This window comes from Cornus florida, unplaced genomic scaffold, assembly GCF_030987335.1.
Source record: "Cornus florida cultivar Cherokee Brave unplaced genomic scaffold, ASM3098733v1 CherokeeBrave_3.0.0_Hap2_Chr04, whole genome shotgun sequence".
NCBI lineage: Eukaryota > Viridiplantae > Streptophyta > Magnoliopsida > Cornales > Cornaceae > Cornus > Cornus florida.
The window spans coordinates 5,672,785-5,693,114 of NW_026775574.1; the positions used below are offsets into that span (position 1 = coordinate 5,672,785).

Below are 20,330 nucleotides of genomic sequence, written 5' to 3' on the forward strand. Positions count from 1 at the left end.
AGACACTTGTCATGCCACTTCTCGTACAGTTGTGTCAACACAATCATCACATCTCATACCATATAAAAGAAACACACACTTTAATGTATGGGCGACATTTAATCCGCCAATTTGCGAGTTCGATCGAATCAGATTGGATTATTACGGTTCGGATCGGATTTAATTACAGATCAGATCGAATTTTTATCAACCCTAGTTCATAATTCGATTTATGAATTACGGATATATATATATATATATATATATATATATATTCTAAAAATGCAGTAGTTAATAATCTTTTAAATTAAAATCAATTAATCATCATTTAAATATATGAATTAATGTTGAGAAAAAAATAATAATAATAAAAAAATTAATGTTGATAAATTAAAATTTTATAAATAACAATATTAAACTATTAGAAAAAATCTATCCAATCCAATATGTTACTATACGAATCCGATCCATTATTCTGACGGATTGACCAGATCAGATTAGGATTGATACCCAATTCGATCCATGACCACTCCTACATTAATTAACAAAAACAGACATATAAGTGATTTCACATATGATATAAAAAAAATTATTTGGTTTCTTTATATACTCGACTAGTATAACAATTATAAATTAATAAAACTCTCATTTTTATTTCTTATTTCTTAAGTAAGATTAACAAAGAGCCCTCAGAATGCAGTCCAAGATCAATAAAGCTCTATAATTGTCTTATTCAAAAAATATATAAATCACAATTAGTATTTAACTATTTATATTAATCATGTCGTCTGTGTACTACGTTTTTAGATGTGTCAAACATACCCTTGTCTTATAGACGCATCCCACATGCAAAGTTGGACATCAAATTAACCCAAATTGGCATTTCCACAGAACACAGAGTACTACAGAAGCAACTAAAATCAGCCAACAATGTTGAAACACAGATATACACCAAAACATAAGTTCATTAAAGCCAATACAATTTAAGTAAAATTTGCTGTAAAACAACATAAAAGTTAGTAATACATATCATAGGGAAGGTAAAACTTGAAATTCTTGTAAAGCCTCTATCAAAATTCCCTTGAAATCTTAAAAATAAATTAAAAAAAAAAAAAAAAAAGATGTTACAACCTACATACTGATCACCAGGACAAGAATAAAAAGAGCCTGTTCTCTCATAACTTTAACCATATATATAATAAATATAGTAAAAAACAAGAACGAGACGATCATAGCAGGCCTAACTGCCACTTACCCAGGCTTAGCCCAGCCCTGCATCTAACTCTATTTTTTCTCTACTCCATTTCCCTTGATCCTTTATTACACTACCCCTCCTTCCATTACTACATCTTTTCTTTTTTCTCTTTTTTTTGCTGAACTTTATTTTCCTCTCTTTTCTTTTTTCTTATAAATACGAATAACAGGAAATAAAACCACAGACACAAACCAACCCACCCCACCCAAAGTAATTGCCATTCAATTCCCACAAGACTGAAGGAAATCTTCACTTATAGATGGTGGCCCGTGAACATACCAAGGAAGGAGTAAGGTTTCTTGCCCTCGAACGGTTTAGCACAAAGAAGTCGTCCCCTAGTTTCACCTACGGCAGAAAAAAAGGAAATCCGGGTGATAGACCTGAAGTAGTTTCAGCCAATCGTCAGCAGCCTGCAAGAGGGAGTTTGATAATTGGCAATCACAACCTCCTTGTGGGGTCCACAAGGATGCTTTGAACTTGTATGAAGCTAGACCAAAGACTGGTAATGAAATATTAGGGACACCGTCCATCTCACTATGACACGTCACAACAGGAAGCTGGGCACCTTGAGTACCTGCAAGAAGTCAGATTAAAATCACAAAGATGCCAACGGTAAACAAATTGCAAAACTAAGGTAGGAGCACATATTTCTAGTCAGATACAACACCCACACAAGCCAGTGTCAATCTACAGGAACAGCTAAGCTCCATAAATGAGTAGGGAAAGCATTGTGGTAAAAAGAGAATAATAAAAAGTTCAAGGCATGACCAGCATTCGGAAAGAATTTGAATGCTGGTTGGAGACTGGAAAAAAAATCAGGAATGAGTGTGTGGAAAATCATTGTATACTTAGAGGTGTGAATTTCACGAGTAACTCAGGCATCGATGGTAAATATCAATATATTCATAAAATAATTTGTGAATGGTAAGTGATGAAAACAGCTATTTATGCTAGATGAAAGGAGCCAGGACCTTGCAGATAGCTCAAACCTATCATCCTACTGGAAACTTTTCATTTTCTATTTGATTTATTTATTGGGGGAGATCTATTGGAAACGTTACTTCCAAGAAACAATTGAGAGAGAGAAGACACAGGTCCCAGATGTAATATATTCGTCAATAACATAAGTCAATTGAAATAAGCACTTGTTCTTCTAACGCTTGAACACAAAATATTAACTAGCACAAGGGCACGTGCAGATAGAAGAGAGTAAAGGGAAATTCTAACACACAATCTAACACTTGGACGTCGAATCAATAAAAATGAAGAGAAATTCTTCAGTTACCTGACATGGGTGTATGAAGAGAATGGAAGGTCAGAAAGCAAGCATCCAAATCCTTTAGAGTTGGTCCCGTTGGTATCCGGTATATTGGATACCTACAAAATTTCCATTAAAACCAGTAAGTCCCATATCGATGTTTGTAGGGTGAATTGTGCATCTATATATACTAAAAATATATGCATGGAATCAATTGTCATACCAGGCCACAGAAATCCAACTGGTACATAATAAATCGCAACTTCTTAATGTTTTGAGCTCAGGAAAACGGTGGGCAAGATCAGATATCTGGAACAATTTATTTAAAAAATAAAAAGGGAATAAGAAACAAAGAAAAAAGAGGAAGCACTAGAGCAAAAAGAATCCAAATAATTTTACTTAGTTAAAAAGGGAAGAAAAGACTAGCCTTATCAGCTAGAGGTTCCCTGCTGAAAGGTGGGTCCCGTTCAAGGTACTCAAACAGCAGTTGGCCTCGAGGATTCCTAGATTCACCCTCATCACTTGAGGAGCCTCCTTGAAGTGCAACATGCTGGTCTCTCAAAGACATTCTATCCATTCTAAGAGGAATTTCGTTCGTTAGGTTGTATTGATTCTGTTGTTTGCTTGAGTAATTCAAGAAGCCTCTTTCATGCTCACAATCACTACTTCCATCACTACTCGAATCCCTGAAATAGTCACTATCACTGTCCTCGCCGAGTCGCCTATTACTGAAGAAACATACAACAGAAAAATTGTTAGCAAACCAACTAAATCCATCCATTTAAGTGACAATCAACCAGAAGCAAACAATACTATCAGATTTGGGAAGTGGAATTCTAATTTGAGACACAAGGAAGAGGAACCCAAAAAGAGAAACATTGGCATAGCTGAGAAGGGATAGAGAGAGTTAAAGTACAAATGTATTTATCTATGAAAGAAAGAATATAAATGCAGAAACAAATGAAATTAAAACAGCATGGGCTATAAGAATATAACAGTTCAAGAAAAAAGAAAATCAATAAATGAACTATAGAGCCAATTATGAGTTAGTTTGCTTTCCAAGATAATATCTAGGAAACAAAGGCTGCCTTCAAATAAAGAAACAGTAACTCCTCACTGAGACTTAATAGTTTTCATGGAATTGTTGAGTTGTTAACTCCCCACTTCTATCATCAAATCAATAAAAAGGTTATAGGAACCAACTCGTTCTTAATTTGTAAACAAATTATACCTCCAAATTATGGCTTTTAAGAGTCATTAAGATCACTGACAAGATTGCCGCATATAAGTCTAGCGACGGCTACTTATTGACTAATCAGCAGGTTATGCCTCTGCCAAGCCCACAACTCCTAGCTACCCACATCGCAACCAAAGGTTAAATTTCAACCTTCACAGATCCTCCTAGATCTCCCCATTGAGTCACACCAGATGTGGGTGTTTAAGAAACAGCGCCATAGACATGACAACTCCCTACAATCTAGGTACGAGGACACAACTGAACACATTCTAAGAACTATTATTTATAATTTTAAATGTAGATAGATATATAAATATATCCATGCTCAGTTATATAAGATAAACAAGTTATTAATGAATGCCAAGAAAAGTAATCTTCATCATTAGATCTGCTTTATAAAAAGAAGTCCCAGTACTAATGCAACATGCAAATCCTCATCTAAAAATTGGATTTATTAAAATCCAAGTTGAAGTATAATATACGAATTGTGGATCCAGTTGAAGATGACCCGTGAAATAACCATCAAATAATATAATGAATTCACTAACCTAGTTGTGAGAACATCAAAAAACAAGTATATATATACATGGACAAAGCATCCGAATGTAAATGAGACATACATTTAATAACAAAAACACGTGGGAAAGATTACCCAAAAGAAAGGCATAAACTTCACTAGGAAAAAGTTAATCCATACAAATGCTTAATTAGATTGGGTCATAGCCCAACCACCGAAAGCACATTCAATAATTACCAACGGCAACAAGAAGGCTGACAACAGAATAGTTTTGCATTTTCACAGAGTTTCTCATGTTAGATTCTGTTCTAATGGAAGAAAAAAAATCCAACCAGGGTTTCACATGTTAGTTTCTGTTCCAGTGGACAAAGATCCACAACCAGAGTTTCAAATGTTAGTTTCTGTTCCAGTGGAAGAAAATCCACAACCACAGTTTCAAATGTTAGTTTCAGCGGACGAACTAATCTACAATTACTAAGGGCAAACTCTACATCATGATTTAATTAGCAACCTGATACATTATGAGGAAGGATGACAATATCATATATTGATCTCTGCTGGAGCCTAATTTCCTTAAGTCTTAGTTCAGATAGAAAGAAAGTAGTGGAAAGTGAAAAAATGGAATTTTTTTAAATATTATTTTAAAAATATTTTAGGAGTTTGGATAGCAGGAAAAATTTTCGAAGGAAAATAATTTTCTCAAAAAATTTCCTACAAAAAAACACAGAAATATTTTACTTTCTAAGGAAACTATGTTTGAACTTAAATTATGCCCTTTCTTTTTATCTCTCAAAAATAAAATAAATTCATGCCATAATATTTCAAATGAGTGGTATAATGGTCCGCATTTCTCAATGTCTTAGAAAATTATTATTTAGGTTTTGACAATTAATTTTATTTTTTAAAAATGATCAATAAAAGGTTGATTTGAAACAAAGCCATTTAAAATATAAATAAGAACACTGCAGCAAACAATGATATTTTCTTGTAACTTTCCTACTATCAAAACCATTAAACAGAATTATTTTTCAACTTTCTTACAAAAATTCATTCTAACCAAATACATGCTGGAAAGGTAGTTTTCCTTTCTTTCACTTCACTTTCTAGTACTTTCATTTTCCACTAAATTCATTCTAACCAAATACATGCTGGAAAGGTAGTTTTCCTTTCTTTCACTTCACTTTCTAGTACTTTCATTTTCCACTAAATTTTTCCGTTTAACAACACGAAACCTAAGTGAAGCAAAGGAAAACTTCTAGAAGGGTTCACAAACCCCCTAATGTTCTTAAAAGAATATAGTAAGCAAAGGTTATACATTAATAATCAGAAGTCCTCGTACAAAGCAATTATTACTTGCTTTTAAAAGAAAATAAACAATAGAATCCCAACAAATTATATACAACTATAGTTACAACCATATATCACAATTTAAGTAAAGATTTAATGATTGTCATCATTCTTCCTTGGATCGGCCACAGGAATTATCTTTTTCGGTTCTTTTCAATTATAAACCTTCTCTCCTATATTTCGAATGATTTAATCCCATATTAAATTTGGTTGTCGTCTTTGGCTCCTCCCTTCTAAGCAAATTAGTCTCCCTCTTCTTACCAGAGCATCCATAGATCTTTCTTCTTTAGATATGTTCATACCACCTACTTATCAAAAAAAAAAAAGATATGTTCATACCACCTAAGTCTATTTTCTCTTATCATTAGCATGTGCAACTCCTAATTCCTCCATCACATTTTGATTGGTAACCATATCTCTTATAGTCGCCCCTATCATCCACAGTATTAACATACTCATTTCCGGTACATCAATTTGTTGTCCATGTTTTTCTTTTAAAGCCCAACACTCTAAATCGTATAAAATCATTGGCCTAATAATTGTTTTCCTTTTAATTTTTTTGTAATTCTTTTATCGCATAAAATTCACTAGCCTATCTCCATTTTGTCCAACCTGCTCCAGTTCTACTAATTATATTACCATCTATCTTACCATCTTTTGTAATATTGGCTCTAAGTAGCAAAAATGGTCATTTTGACTAATCTTTTGCCTTTCAAGTGTGATAATTCTATTACCAATATCCAACTCTTTACTAAATTTACATTTCCCATATTCAGTTATAGTCCTACTAATTTTTAAACCTTTTGATTATAACGTGTTTCTCCAAAAAAACATAGAATGATATAAACATAAAAGGCGCAATAATAAAAAATTCTGTGATGCATTGCACTACTGGAAGAGTACTGATGAACAATGATTCCTACAGTAACACTACTTAAAATCAATATCTTTATCACAAGGCTTTAAAAGCATTGCCAACCATGATTATACAAAGTGCTAAAGATCATATAAGCAGTTTGACTGGGTTGTCATAGACTTTAAGATTAGACATAATTTTCACGCCATCTGATTAACTGATTCTGGTAGCTACAGCAAGTAAAACATCCTCCACCATTTGCAATATTTTAAGCCAATTGATTGGCTAGGCCACATGGCTATTAAAATTGGCAAATTGCCAACATTAAATTATATTGTCATAGCTCTAAGCTTCTAACTTCTCACATTTACTATATTGGCCAATTTCATGTCAATCATAAGAGGCCCTTGGCTTGCAGGGCAAGTCCATATATGGACATGAAACTTCTCAAAATTAAAAACAAGCCAACTTGAGGCGGATATAACAAGCCTCAAGCACAACTCAATACAATAAATGAGCTCATAGTTTTCATTGGTACTCATTTTTTTCCCTTAATAAACGAACATAAGCTAACCCCATATGTCTATGTATAATACGATTAATTGCAGCCCGATGCACTACACCATCAAAGAAAGAATGAATGAATGAAACAAAATAAATGTATCTAATTAATGCACACACATTTTAGATAATAGGAGAGTATAACCAATTAGTGGTGGAAGTGGAAAATTTCAACAGTTGTCATGGTTACATCATCTAAATCACAAGCTAAAGTGAGCATCTGATGGTTGGTTCAGAATGCAGCAGCTTTGTGCCTTTTTGATGCTTGTGCAAGAAGAGGAATAGGAGTTCATATGATGGGGACCAGTTGCCAAGATAAAGATTGAAGCTAGAAAGCAAAGACACACATACGGGACACATGTACGAGTACGACACGATATGGACACGGTGATACCGCAAATGTATAAAATAAATAAAAAATAGGACATGGGTCCAACATGCATCAAAAAAATAATAATATAATATATTGTATTATATTTTTCTATCATTTTATCCATATAATCATGAATATAGTCACTAATTTGGAGCTTAGAGCTATATGTTTGTTATTTTGGTCTTCTTAAATTTTATATTATTTTTCTAATTAACCCATAATATATTTAAATTGCATAGAATCCCATTCTTCCAAAAATAATAAGTATAATAATAATGATTACAAAATCACCCTCCGGATCCTAAAAGTGTCCAAAACCTATACTTGCCACGGCTGTGTCCTATCCTAGCCATGTTCAAACAGAAAATAAAATATTCAATTTCCATGATACTTTTGTTGTTTGTTGTTTTATGTACTGTTATGAATCCATGTCACTCTTTAGCTCAATACTTGCTAATCAAATATAAGAAGAAAAATAAGTTGTCCAATCAAACTAGCACAAAAAACAACATAAAAATAAGCTCATCAAGTGATTCGAACTAACAACAAAACCTTAAAAAACAATAATCACGTAAATTAACAAATTGAATAACAAACAATTCCAAAAGCTAAAACATTATTAATGCTTCCTGGTCACGTGATATAGACTTTGACCAGGCCAAATAGTCCTAAAGGAGCCTAATGACCACTAGCAAACCCAAACCATAACCAATAATATGACGAACAAGGAGTCTGTTGATGCAATGGTTTTAAATTGTAATATTAGATTATGTAAAGGTAATTCTCGCAGTGTAACCTTGCCAGTAGAACCGGTCAAGGCGTAATGGGTATCAGGTAAACCGTAGCCATAACTGATTTTCTTAATTACTAGAAATTCCCTTAAAGCTCAATCATATGCAAGTTGTGATACCAATTTCTCACATTTGAATAATTCTGTTCTTTTATTGGCAATGTTATGACACCTAGGTATATTTACTTGGATTTATAATTTTTTTTTTTAATTTACTGGGATTTATATTGTTTCTAGATATAATAGGACAATCTGTGATGAATATTACACTAACTGTTATAATTAAATAATAAAATTTATTTCTATTTAAATCTCAACTGTATGAGCTCCAAAACATCCGACGGATTCACCATTACAAAATTCAATTCTCATTATATATCATGCAAGGGACTACCATTAAATGAATATTAATTCTCCAAAAATATCCTGTGGGAACTACCATTGAGCTTATACTACGCCACCCACAAACTCACTTGTGTCTGCACCTTTCTCAGGAAGGTCACTCAATGTCCCAACCATGACTCAACCTTCATCTTCTCACCTGAGAAGCTTAGTTGAACTCAAAACCTTCCATTCTTCTTTCTAATATCTTCAAATCAGCCAAATTCTCTCCCTACTCTTTCCAAACCTCAAATACACCATATCATAAAGCATAGATTTCTTCTCAACGACAGTAACTTCTTCAAATACAGTCTACATCCCATATCCAAAGTAGAGAGAAGACAAAGGAACCAATAGCAAATGAAATCAATGAAGATGAAGAATACAGAAGAAATAAGAATCGACCTGTGACAGTAAGCCTCTAATCTTCCGGTAGGTAGCGAGTTTTATCTCCTCTTTATCCTTTTTAATTTAGTACAAAATTGAGGCCTCCTGTATGGGTAACGGACTTAGGTAGTTCGAATTTTTTCCGATTTAGCCATAACGAAAAAATGTACCACAGCAGTCATTACAGACATTCCATTTTCTGTGAAGTCCATTATGGATGTTGCATAATGGCATTACCATTTCAAATTTGCTCTCCGGTTAACCCGCGTATAACTGTAACAGCAGGGCCCCTATCTGTTATGCACTACGTAACAGCCGATTTTTCAACAGAAGACTTGATGCAAGCTCTAAAATTGAAAGCACAATCATTACCCAAAGCAAAAAAGGAGTCCAAGTGAGGCCACCAATTTAAATAGCATAATCATTATCCAGCGCCAGCGGTCTGGTAATTACTCTCACAAACATTAAAGAGGGAGGTTCATTTTGATAGCTTTTTATGCCTCAAAAATTAAGGGTGGAAATGTTAGGCAAGTATAGTAGGAAGCTAAGTCTTGGGGTCACCGCTGCCAAGCTCCATCCACGGAGATACGAGCTGGGAGTGGAATCGCAACAAATTCGCAAACTCAATTTTTAGAGTGAGCGAATTCAATTTTAGAATTTGTGTTTTGCCCCCAATCCTTGTTTGTGCGCATTTTGTCTTGGCCAATAATGACTAACTAAGGGTAAGTGGGTAACTGCCACTGTACCACTATTTGTTTGTGATATAAATAACACAATAAAAAAATATAACTACTATGTCATAATTTTAATTAATAAAATATGATAAATAATTATCTCATTAGTTTTAAAAATAGGCTTATATTAAAAAAAGTTAACAAAAAATAGTATTTGATAAATAAAAGTGACAATGAATTAAGTGGAATAAGTACATATCACCAAATGTACAGACGCTCTAAGGGCGCTCCTGCTCAACAAATTTTGGACTTTAAGCTTTCACGCTCACTCTTCCACTTTATGTTATATAGTTAGGAAGGCCATCTACGCAAGAAAAAAAAAAAAACCTCCAGGAAGCTTGTGTGAGGGCGCAAAGAGGATTCCTCAATTGAAGTGGCTCAGATTTCATTGACTGCTGATAGTACCCATTTTTAAAAATGTAGCTCTTAAATACAACAATTTGAAATTTGATCAATTGACAAGTAGAGAAGCTGGAATATCGCTATTTGATTTTGAATATGTGAAAAGGAGGGCAAAGTCAATAACTTATCTTCTTCTCTGCTAAAATCTTCTTGGTGGTGATATTAATTCTTTATGTTTTCACCTTTCAAGGTACAACAGGTGTCACTTAATTTGGCAGAGAGTGATCCTAAGTTAGCGGCTTACTGAATTGAAAGGTAGGTCTCTTGAATGTCTTGGAAAATGGAAAAGGAAACACACCTTTACGACAAAATATGCATAAATTCTCATTTGCTAGAATATAAACATAAACAAAAGAATCACAAACAGCCAAATTTATAGCGTGTATACCACAACTTGGCTGTAATAGAGATCCAAAATGTTACACAAGCACAAAACTAAACGTAAGATGAAAAAGAAATAACTTTTGCACCACAAACAAAAAAATCACATTCACCTAGAACTGCAAAGAATGGGTATCAACAGCATATTTATAGTGATTGTATACCATATGCATCAGTTGCATTGCCAATAAAATATTGTTCAAGATGTTAAATTTAGAAGAAGTACAACTTTATACCAGCAATATGAATACCTCGATTTCATTGAACTCTTCGCAGAGTTGCCGTATATCTGGATTCCAGATAAATAAGGGACATAATACTGAACCACACAATCGCTGTCATTCAAAATCAATGGTACTCCAGCACCATAGGCACTCCACTCCTTAAATGATTCCCACAAATCGCCAAGCACAAAGTAAGGTTGAAATTCAACATCACAAGTCCTCAATCCCCTTAAAGTTCTCTGTCATCACATTCAATTCACAATAAATTATAAAAATATATTAAATGAAATATGCTTGAATTATAACTTAGTACTGATTACAGAACTCAGAGTAACAAAATTTGATCCACCTTAGAGAGATACTGAGCACAAACAGAAGGCGTGACCGATTCCAAAAACCGATCGAGATTACACAAAGGTGGCACTACTGGCTCCACTGCAGGAACAGAGACCGACTTCGGAGGTTCTTCGGATCCTGACTGATTCTCTAGCTCCCTCTTCGCCGGCGGCGAAACCAAAGGCTTCTCCTTTATCGAAGGAGATTGGCTGACCGTCACATCGCTCTGAGCTCTCCGAAGATGATCACGATTTTGCTGGTTATGATGATTTCTCCGAACTTTGTAAAATCGATCCTCTCCGCGACTTCGCCCAAACTGCAATCCAGGCAACATTTCCAAAATCCCGAATTTTTTTATTAAAAAAAAAAAAAAAAAAAACCCACAAAAACCCTAATTCAACTTCTATAAACCCTATAGACGATTGTAAGTGCGAAAATGATATTCAAGCCGGAAAATGTATCGGAAAATCGACCGTAAATCGAATCGGAGTGGATCAGTGTAGAACCAGAACGGTCTGGCTAGCGATTCTCGTAGACGAATACGAGATCGAATTAGCCGGTTGGTTCGACGAATTCTAGAATATGAAGAATACGAAATAAACCCTAATAATGTTGATTCAAATCCAACACGAAGATTATATATATGTGTGTTTATATAATATATAAATATATATATATATACACAAGAACTGCAAATAGAAAGCCTTTTGAAGATCAAAACGAAATCGATCTAACAGCGACGAAAAGCTTCAAACATAAGAACAGATATTATCCCGAGAGAGAGAAAGAGAGAGAGAGATTGTGTTAGGAAGAGAGAGAGAGATGACCAAACCACTCTCTGAATAAATGGATGGGCAGGCGAAGAAGCAAACAATTTTTTAAAAACATTGATTCATTATTTTACGACAGTGAAAACAAAAATGGAAAATGTTATTTTATTACCAGCCCTAAATTAACACTCGTATTTGTAGAAAGTCAAATTTACCCACGCATGGAGTTTGTGATTTAAGAGAAGCGCGACTGTTGGGTATTCAAACCGGTTAAACGGTTAAGTTGTGAACCCGATTTCAATCCAACTTTCAAATTCATGTTTTTTTAACTTGGATTATCTATGAATTGGTTGAATCACTTGAATTAGGCGCGGATTAAACTTGAGTTAAGTTTTGTTTAGTTAGAGCAAGAGTATGTACGGGACTGAAATAAATTCTTTGTTGATTGATGGATCGGTTATTGCTAATAATTTAGAGTTGCAATCTACAATTAAAAATAAAATTTTTTAATCTAAACCTTTTATAATTTTTTGAAAATTGTTTTATATTTTTAGAATTACAAACCAAGTACGTCCTTATATATTGAGGATAAACTAATCCAATTTAGAATTGTTAATGTTTTTTAATCTCATCAAGACCTGTTATAAAAACTTCAAAACATCAGCACTCTATAATTTTCATGATTCTTTTATTAACTTATCTTAGTTACGCGCAATTATCATGAAAAGGACATTACCTCTAGTACGTCGAATGTCATTGCACAACTACTTTTTCTTATAACATTTACTAAATCAATAACGCGATTCGAGAATCTAAATAACTAATACGTAATAATAAAGAAAAAGTTGATATTGTCGTATATTTTTATTCAATTATCTTTTTATATCAATCTTTCTCGCTTGAATACTTTAATTATTAAAAGGTATGTAAATGGTGATCAAATAGATTAAATGGCTGACGATTAGTTCAATCTACTTTTAAATAATAAATTCATCCTTGCTACATTTTAAAAAGGTAGAGAATAACCACCTAAATTTCCACCTAAACTCCAAATAATCCGAACCATAGATAATATTTTCAATCTATATTCATAGTCTTAGCAATTAAAAAGAGTCGTTCAAATATGACTAGAGCTGGAATCAAAATTTTCAAGTCTTACCAATAAAAAAGAGTTGTTCAAATATGACTAAAAGTTGGAATTAAATTTAAATTTACATCCATGTTTTGGTATTTGTTAGGGGTAGTTTGGTAAATTGAGTGGGTGGGGGTTATCACCGACCACACTGATGAGTATCTGATTGCGTAGCTTTTGATTGGTGGTGAGTAGGGAGGGGGGAGTGAGAGATTAGGTGGGACACGTGCGGAGAAAGGGGGACACGTGTATGGTGGGATTGGGGAACGTGTGAGTGGGAGGAGCTTTCTTTTTCTTATCTACTGTAATAAATAGAGATAGTGTCTGACTCGAGGAGTTGCAATCAACGGCTGCGATCGCTTTGAGAAACGCGAGTAGCGGAAATCATGGTGTCACATCTTCACGTTCCATACTCGCTTGTTTTGCTCTACACATTCTTCTAGGAGCTTGTGCTTTCTTGTGAACTAAATTGAAATTAGGAATAATTTTTTTGTTTTTTTTTCGATTGATAATTAATTGCTTTCAATTGTCAATTGATTAAAGAAAGTAGTTTTACAGGCAAAAACACCATTTTAATATTTTTTAAGATAAATATTAAAGCTCCCCATAAGTTAAAGCGCCCAAATTATAGAAGAGGTCCACATTATCTCATTATATTAATTATATATTTTTTTTATTATGCTTTATTTATTATATTAATTATCAAATAAATACCATTACTCTTCTATTGATTAATACAATTTGGCAATTAAGGTGGCACTTAATACTTTAAGCCCCCAATGGGAGAGGTGACCCCATACAAGTTTTCTCATTATATTAATTATATATATATTTTTATTAATGTATTAATTATTCTTTGTTTATTGTATTAATTACCAAATAAGTTTAATAATTAATTTTAAAAATTAAAGGTATATTTATGTAAATTTAATGGAGATATGTCATCTAATTAATATAAATTTTTATAATTAATTTTAATAAAAAAAATAGATTAAGTGTAATTTAATATAAAAAATAATAATATTATGATCATTTAATGAAAAATAGTTCAGGAATTGAAATATTTTGCAACAAAATGTGATAATTTAAAAGTGTTATGCACAAAATGTTTACTTCAAGTTTTTTTTTCCAAATTTGGACATAGTTAAGATGTTTTTTAATCATCACCTTATGATATAATACCTAAAAAGATTAGCACAAATCTTATTTTTTAAATCTAATTTTACTGATTTTAACAAATTTCGTTACAGTGTTTGATATTGTTGACCATTAGTAGAAAAATGTCACTAGGAAGATCAGAAAAAAATGACAGTATATATCAAATAAAATTAGATAACATTTTCATTACCTTTTCTTTCTTTCTTTCTTTTCTAAATTTGGTTTGATGGGGAAAAAAAGAGATTTAAAATTTAATCAAAGTACAAAAACCCATACTTAAAAACTATGTAGACTCCTTAGTAATTATCGAGTTCACTTAGAATTGAGTCACTTTTATGGATAGAAATTTTTATAAGAATACCGTAAAAGATTTGCCTCTTCAAATCAGATATAGCAAAGCCACTCTCTCGAGTCTTGTATTGAGCACTCATGAGAGATTTACTTTTCGTTCTTAAATAGTATTAGCATGATTAGTATGTTAATTAAACATGCCACAACATGTTTAAAATTATAAATAATAATATTAAATAAGATGATGACATGACTCAATCTTAGTCACAGTAGAAAGAAAAAAAAGTTTAAAAAATTCGTTTACGTCATTGTTAGACACAAATTTAGAAAACAAGTTTGAATGGTAATTCATCAACAACCCATTCCATTCAAAATTCAACCAAATTAATTAAAAGTACATCAACAATTATTTTCCTACTAGATATATTTAAAAAAAATCAAAAGATACACGTCTAAATCGTTAAGTATTTGTCTACCTTTTGATTGTTTTTTTTTTAAACATCTTGAATTTATCATTAATCCATTGACTCCAATTTTCATAGTACTCCATTATTTTCATAGTGGGTGACTTGACCTCTTCTTATCTGTGTGAATAAAGTTTAAAAAGAAATTGTTTTCATTGGACAGATATGGATAAGACTAAAACCAGTCTAGCTGCGATCTCCGTCACAAGGATTCAAAGTTGTACTGTATTTGTTTATTACTATATTTTTAATTACAAAGCAAAAATAATGCAACCACAATGATTTGAAAATTTGAACCTCTCTTTGTTTACTTAGCACGTGGAAATCCGCACGTGCTTGATTAAAGTTCATTTCCTATAACTATTTTTTTAAAAAATTTTTACACGTACACATTTGCAATTGGTTAATAAATAAATAAATAATACAAAATTTTATTTTTATTTTTATTGAAATTTATGTTTGGTTGGAAGGGAACTTCCTAGTTGGTTATTTTTCTACAAATATGTGTCATTTATTTATTTCTCTTCTTTTTATTTATCTGTTTTTTCATTTCTTTAACCAAGCGAAGTCCGCTGTACTGTCAAGCTTACCTACTTTAGTGTCTTTCCATTTCGATTTATCAAAAAATTTATTAAAAAAGTAAGAAAATAAGTATGCGTCTTTCTATTTCCACTTATCAAAAAGCTTATTGAAAAAGTAAGAAAATATATTAAATGGTTGTTATATTCTTAGAGCATTAGCTCCCTTTTTGTCCCTTTCCACGATGTGCAACTTGAAGGGAGGAGAAACCAATGAAACGAAGAGGCGAAAAATAGATAAAGCAGACATATCTGGAGAAAAGTTTATTAAAAAAGTAAAGAAATATAGTGAATGGTTGTTGTATTCGTAGAGCATTTAGCTTTCTTTTTCTTATTCTTTTTCTCCACGCTTTTGCACCAATGGTGAGAATTGAGATCTCTTTACCTCCTCTATTTTCATCTCTTTGTAATTAATTAACTTTATATCTATATATATATATATATATATTTAATTATATATTATGATTCGCAGTTACAATATCAATTACGGTATTATACGAGGTCGCTTATCGGACTCAGACGAATATCGGTGTAAACCGATCGGTTCATGAAGGTATATAACGATATCGAATTCTTAAAAAAAGGTTACGAATTGAACGATACGTCACACATAGACCGATACAGCGAACTATATATATGTGTGTGTGTTTCATTCAATTTAATAGTGGTTAAAATTTTAATTGAATCCCAAATTGAGTAGGTGAGTCCCTCTTTCAAGTTGTTGGTGGATTGAAATGGAAAGCAAATGAATAAATTTTTGGAATTGCCACGTTCCAAACTCATTGGTCCTTATTTTATTTATATATGTCTGAATTTGATCAATTGGAAGACAGCCAATTGAAAAACAAGTTGGAATGTTGACATGTCTTGCTTTAAAAAATAAATAAATAAAAATAAAAATAAAATCTAATTTAATTGCTCATGAACTGTATATATCAAGGTGACAAGAGTTAATGGACTAGAATTGTCATCAAGGATGACATTATGATCTTGGAATGGTCCCTCATAAGGTTTTGGGTTTTAAATGGCAAACACAAACACATAGTGTCACCTAATTCCTAGGTTGATTTTCGTCTCAATTTTCAACATTTTAATTGGTCACATAATTGAATGTAAATAATAGATGGATGAAAATAATATAAACGGATGTGAAAGAAAACAAATCTTTATTAGGTAGAGGCAAAATAAGAAGAGAGAAAAGAATGAAGTTTAGCTAGATATGGTTTTTTTTTTTATTTTTTTTTATTTTTTTTTATGTATTGGGTTCAACCAACAAGCATTAAGTCTGGAGTTTAATTTAAATACATGATTAATCACATTGTGTAGAATAATATAAAAGATAATAGCTATCTACCTGTATTTCATTTGAAAAAAATCCGATGATTAAATTATTATTATTATTAAATTATGAGATATTTAGACATAAAATAGGAAGGGAAATGGAGGCAACAAAAGAGTTACAACGTGCCAATGTGATCACAATTGGATTCATAACATGTGAAAGAAGACAAATCTTTATTAGGTAGAGCTGAAATAAGAAGAGAAAGAAAAAAAAGGAGGATGAGCTAAATATGAGTATTTTTTGGATGTTGTGAAAATAATTTGATCAAGACAAGACTTATCTATTTATCGATGAATAAGTTATTCCTACTAATTACTGTTGTGGTCCACTCACACATAGTTTGCAATTACAAAATAAAAAAAAGAGATTAAATAAGGAAATTAGAGAGAATGACTGAATTTTGTTCTAAAAGTTAGTCCTTTATCTATCAATTTCTTGATTTTATAATTACAATCTATTTATGTATTTGTGATTGGATCACATTAGCTATCAGTACGAATAGCCTACTCTCCCGCGAGTAGATAAGTCTTATCCAAAGAGTATTGTAAAAAATCATAATTATCCACGTATGTCTCACTTGGCAATCCCTCACCCCCCCTCCGGCGCCCTTCCAGGGGACTTGAGCCTGATCCATTGCTGAAGACACTTCTCCAGGCTACAATTCAGAAGGCGGGGCTGCCTGATTTTCAAATTGGGCTCTTCCCAGTTCGCTTGCAGTTACTAAGGGAATCCTTGTAAGTTTCTTTTCCTTTGCTTATTGATAGGCTTAAACTATGTGGGTAGTCTCGCCTAACCTGGGGTCACGATCGAGGCACCGTCAGTGACAGTACGGTCGTAGTATGAATGGCCTATTCTCTCATAAATAGGCAAGTCTTAACTTAAGAGCATTATAAAAACTTAAAATATACGTCACATATTGGCCGATACGACGAACTAATATATATATATATGTTTCATTCATTTTAATAGTTGTTGAATTTTAATTGAATCCCAAGCTAAGTAGTTGAGTCCCTCTTTCAATTTGTTGGTGGATTGAAATGGAAAGCAAATGAATAAATTTTGGAATTGCCACATTCCAAACTCATTGTTCCTAATTTTATTTATATATGTCTGAATTTGATCAATTGGAAGACAACCAATTGAAAAACAAGTTGGAATGTTGACATGTCTTGCATTATAAAAAAAATCTAATTTAATTGCTCATGAACTGTATATATCAAGGTGACAAGAGTTAATGGACTAGAATTGTCATCAAGGATACATTATGATCATGAAATGGTCCCTCATAAGGTTTTGGGTTTTAAATGGCAAACACAAACATACAGTGTCACCTAATTCCTAGGTTGATTTTCGTCTCAATTGTCAACATTTTAATTGGTCACATAAATGAATGGAAATAATAGGTGGATGATAATAATACAAACAGATGGGAAAGAAGACAAATCTTTATCATGTAGGGCAAAATAAGAAGATAGAGAAAAGAATGAAGTTTAGCTAAATATGGGTATATGTTTTTTTATTTTATTTTTTGATGTATTGGTAATGATTAATGGACAAGCATTAAGTCTCGAGTTCAAGTACAAGATTAATCACATTATGTAAAATAATATAAAAGCTATAACTATCTATGTGTATTTCATTTGACAAATTCATGATTAAATTATTATTATTATTATTATTTTTAAATTATGAAATATTTATACATAAAAAAGAAAGGGAAATGAAGGCAATAAAAGAGTTACAACGTGCCAATGATCGTGGGAAAGAAGACAAATCTTTATTAGGTGGAGGTGAAATAATAAGAGATATAAAAGAATGAATATGAGTTAAATATGTGTGTGTGTGTGTTTTTTTTTTTTAGTGGTAAAAGTTAGATTCATAAAGTTGTGAGTTCAAGTTTGAGAGTAATCACTTGTGTAAAAATATATAAAAGATCATAATTATCTCCGTCTAACTCACTTTGCAAACCATATAACTAAATTACTGAGATTATGATATTTATATATGAAAGGGGAAGGGGAAGGGGAAGGGGAAGGGGAAGGGAGATAACAAAAAGGTTAAAAGGGTGTCAATGTTGTCACAAGAGGTGTCATAACAAGGGCAAGAAGACGAATCTTTATTAGGTAGAGGTGAGATAAGAAGAGAGAAAAAAAGAAAGATGAGCTAAGCATGAGTATTTTTTTTTATGCCGTGTAAATAATTTGATCGGACAAATATAAAGTCACGAGTTGCAATATAAGAGTAAGAACAAGACTTGTCTACTCATCGATGATTGAGTTATCCTTATCAATTAGTGTTGTGGTCCACTCATAAATGCATACATAGTTTACAATTACAAAATAAAAAAAAAATGATAAATAAAGAAATTAGAGAGAGTGGCTGAATTTTATTTTAAACAAAGTTATTGTCTTCCTCATTTCATAATCATCCTCGTGTTACTCACATGGCAATCCCTATAGCCAAATTACGAGATAATGATATATATATATATATATATATATATATATATATATAATAAGAAGGGAAAGCAAAGCAACAAATGAGGCACAACGTGTCAATGTGATCACAAGTGGTGTCATCTATGTGTAAAATATGTACAACCTCCAATTGCCTTGGTTTACAAATTAGGGTCATCAAAATTTATTATTCTGTCCTTTTTGCCCACCCCAAGTTGTTGAATAAATTTCAAGTGCTCAATGCCATGGCAAGCTGAGAGACCAATGCTGGAGCCTCAATTAAATAAAGAAGTGATTGGATTACTTAAATCAACCAACCAAACACCGAATATGTTGGCAATAATCAGAGCCTGAAAAATGTTGCTATTCATTCAATAATGTGACCCATGGAATTTTAAATGGGCACACGCAATAGATGCTCTTCCCATATGGTTGATGTGTGATGGACTTGAGGCCCATTAGTCAGGAGGGCCCACAAGAAGATGGTGGTGGTCTTTATTTTGGCTGAGCTATGAGGAGGGGTTGGTGGTTGGGACTGGAGGGTGATGATGCTCTCTCTTTTGGGTGTTACAGCAACTTCACAAACAAATTATATGGCATATCCAAAAGGATAATTCCATATCATATCAAAAAAGTGGACTCAGCAAGGAGGGACTTTTTTCAAGTTGTGAGTGTGACACCACCTTTGTAACTGTTCTACTACTTAGTGGTTGGCTATGACTAATGTCATTGACATTATTCGACATTATTTATTTGGGAGTTGAGCCCTCCATCATACCATATTGTCAGCTTTGCACACTTTCCTTCAGGTAATGTAAGAGCATATTGTCTGCGTTGCACACTCTCCTCTCGGTACTCACGGTTTTGTTCAAAACGCATCACACTAATAACTGTCGAGAACTTCTCGCCTCCAGGCGATGTGGGAAAGGTGTTTGCATTGGGCGAAGAATAGGGAACCAAACAGACCTAAAAGGCTCAAAAGTTGTGTAACCTTCCCACCAGTATATTTGTGCAGAAACTTGAATCAATATGCTTGTAATTAATGTCATCACAAGGCATGTTTTGATATCACCCAACAAAGCCCCTATCCAACATCATTCACCTGAGAACTACTAGAAGTC

General features: G+C 32.7%; 1 protein-coding gene across 1 annotated transcript; it reads right to left on the minus strand.

Moving 5' to 3' along the window:
* Window positions 1-926: 926 nt before the first annotated feature.
* Window positions 927-11,872, minus strand: LOC132302590 (uncharacterized). Its single transcript, XM_059799497.1, has 6 exons — window positions 11,032-11,872; window positions 10,710-10,921; window positions 2,920-3,220; window positions 2,716-2,801; window positions 2,520-2,611; window positions 927-1,808 (listed from the first exon to the last, which is right to left on the minus strand). Exons 1-6 carry the CDS (start codon window positions 11,350-11,352, stop codon window positions 1,576-1,578), a joined length of 1,245 nt encoding a protein of 414 aa, XP_059655480.1. The 5' UTR covers window positions 11,353-11,872; the 3' UTR covers window positions 927-1,575.
* Window positions 11,873-20,330: the final 8,458 nt, after the last annotated feature.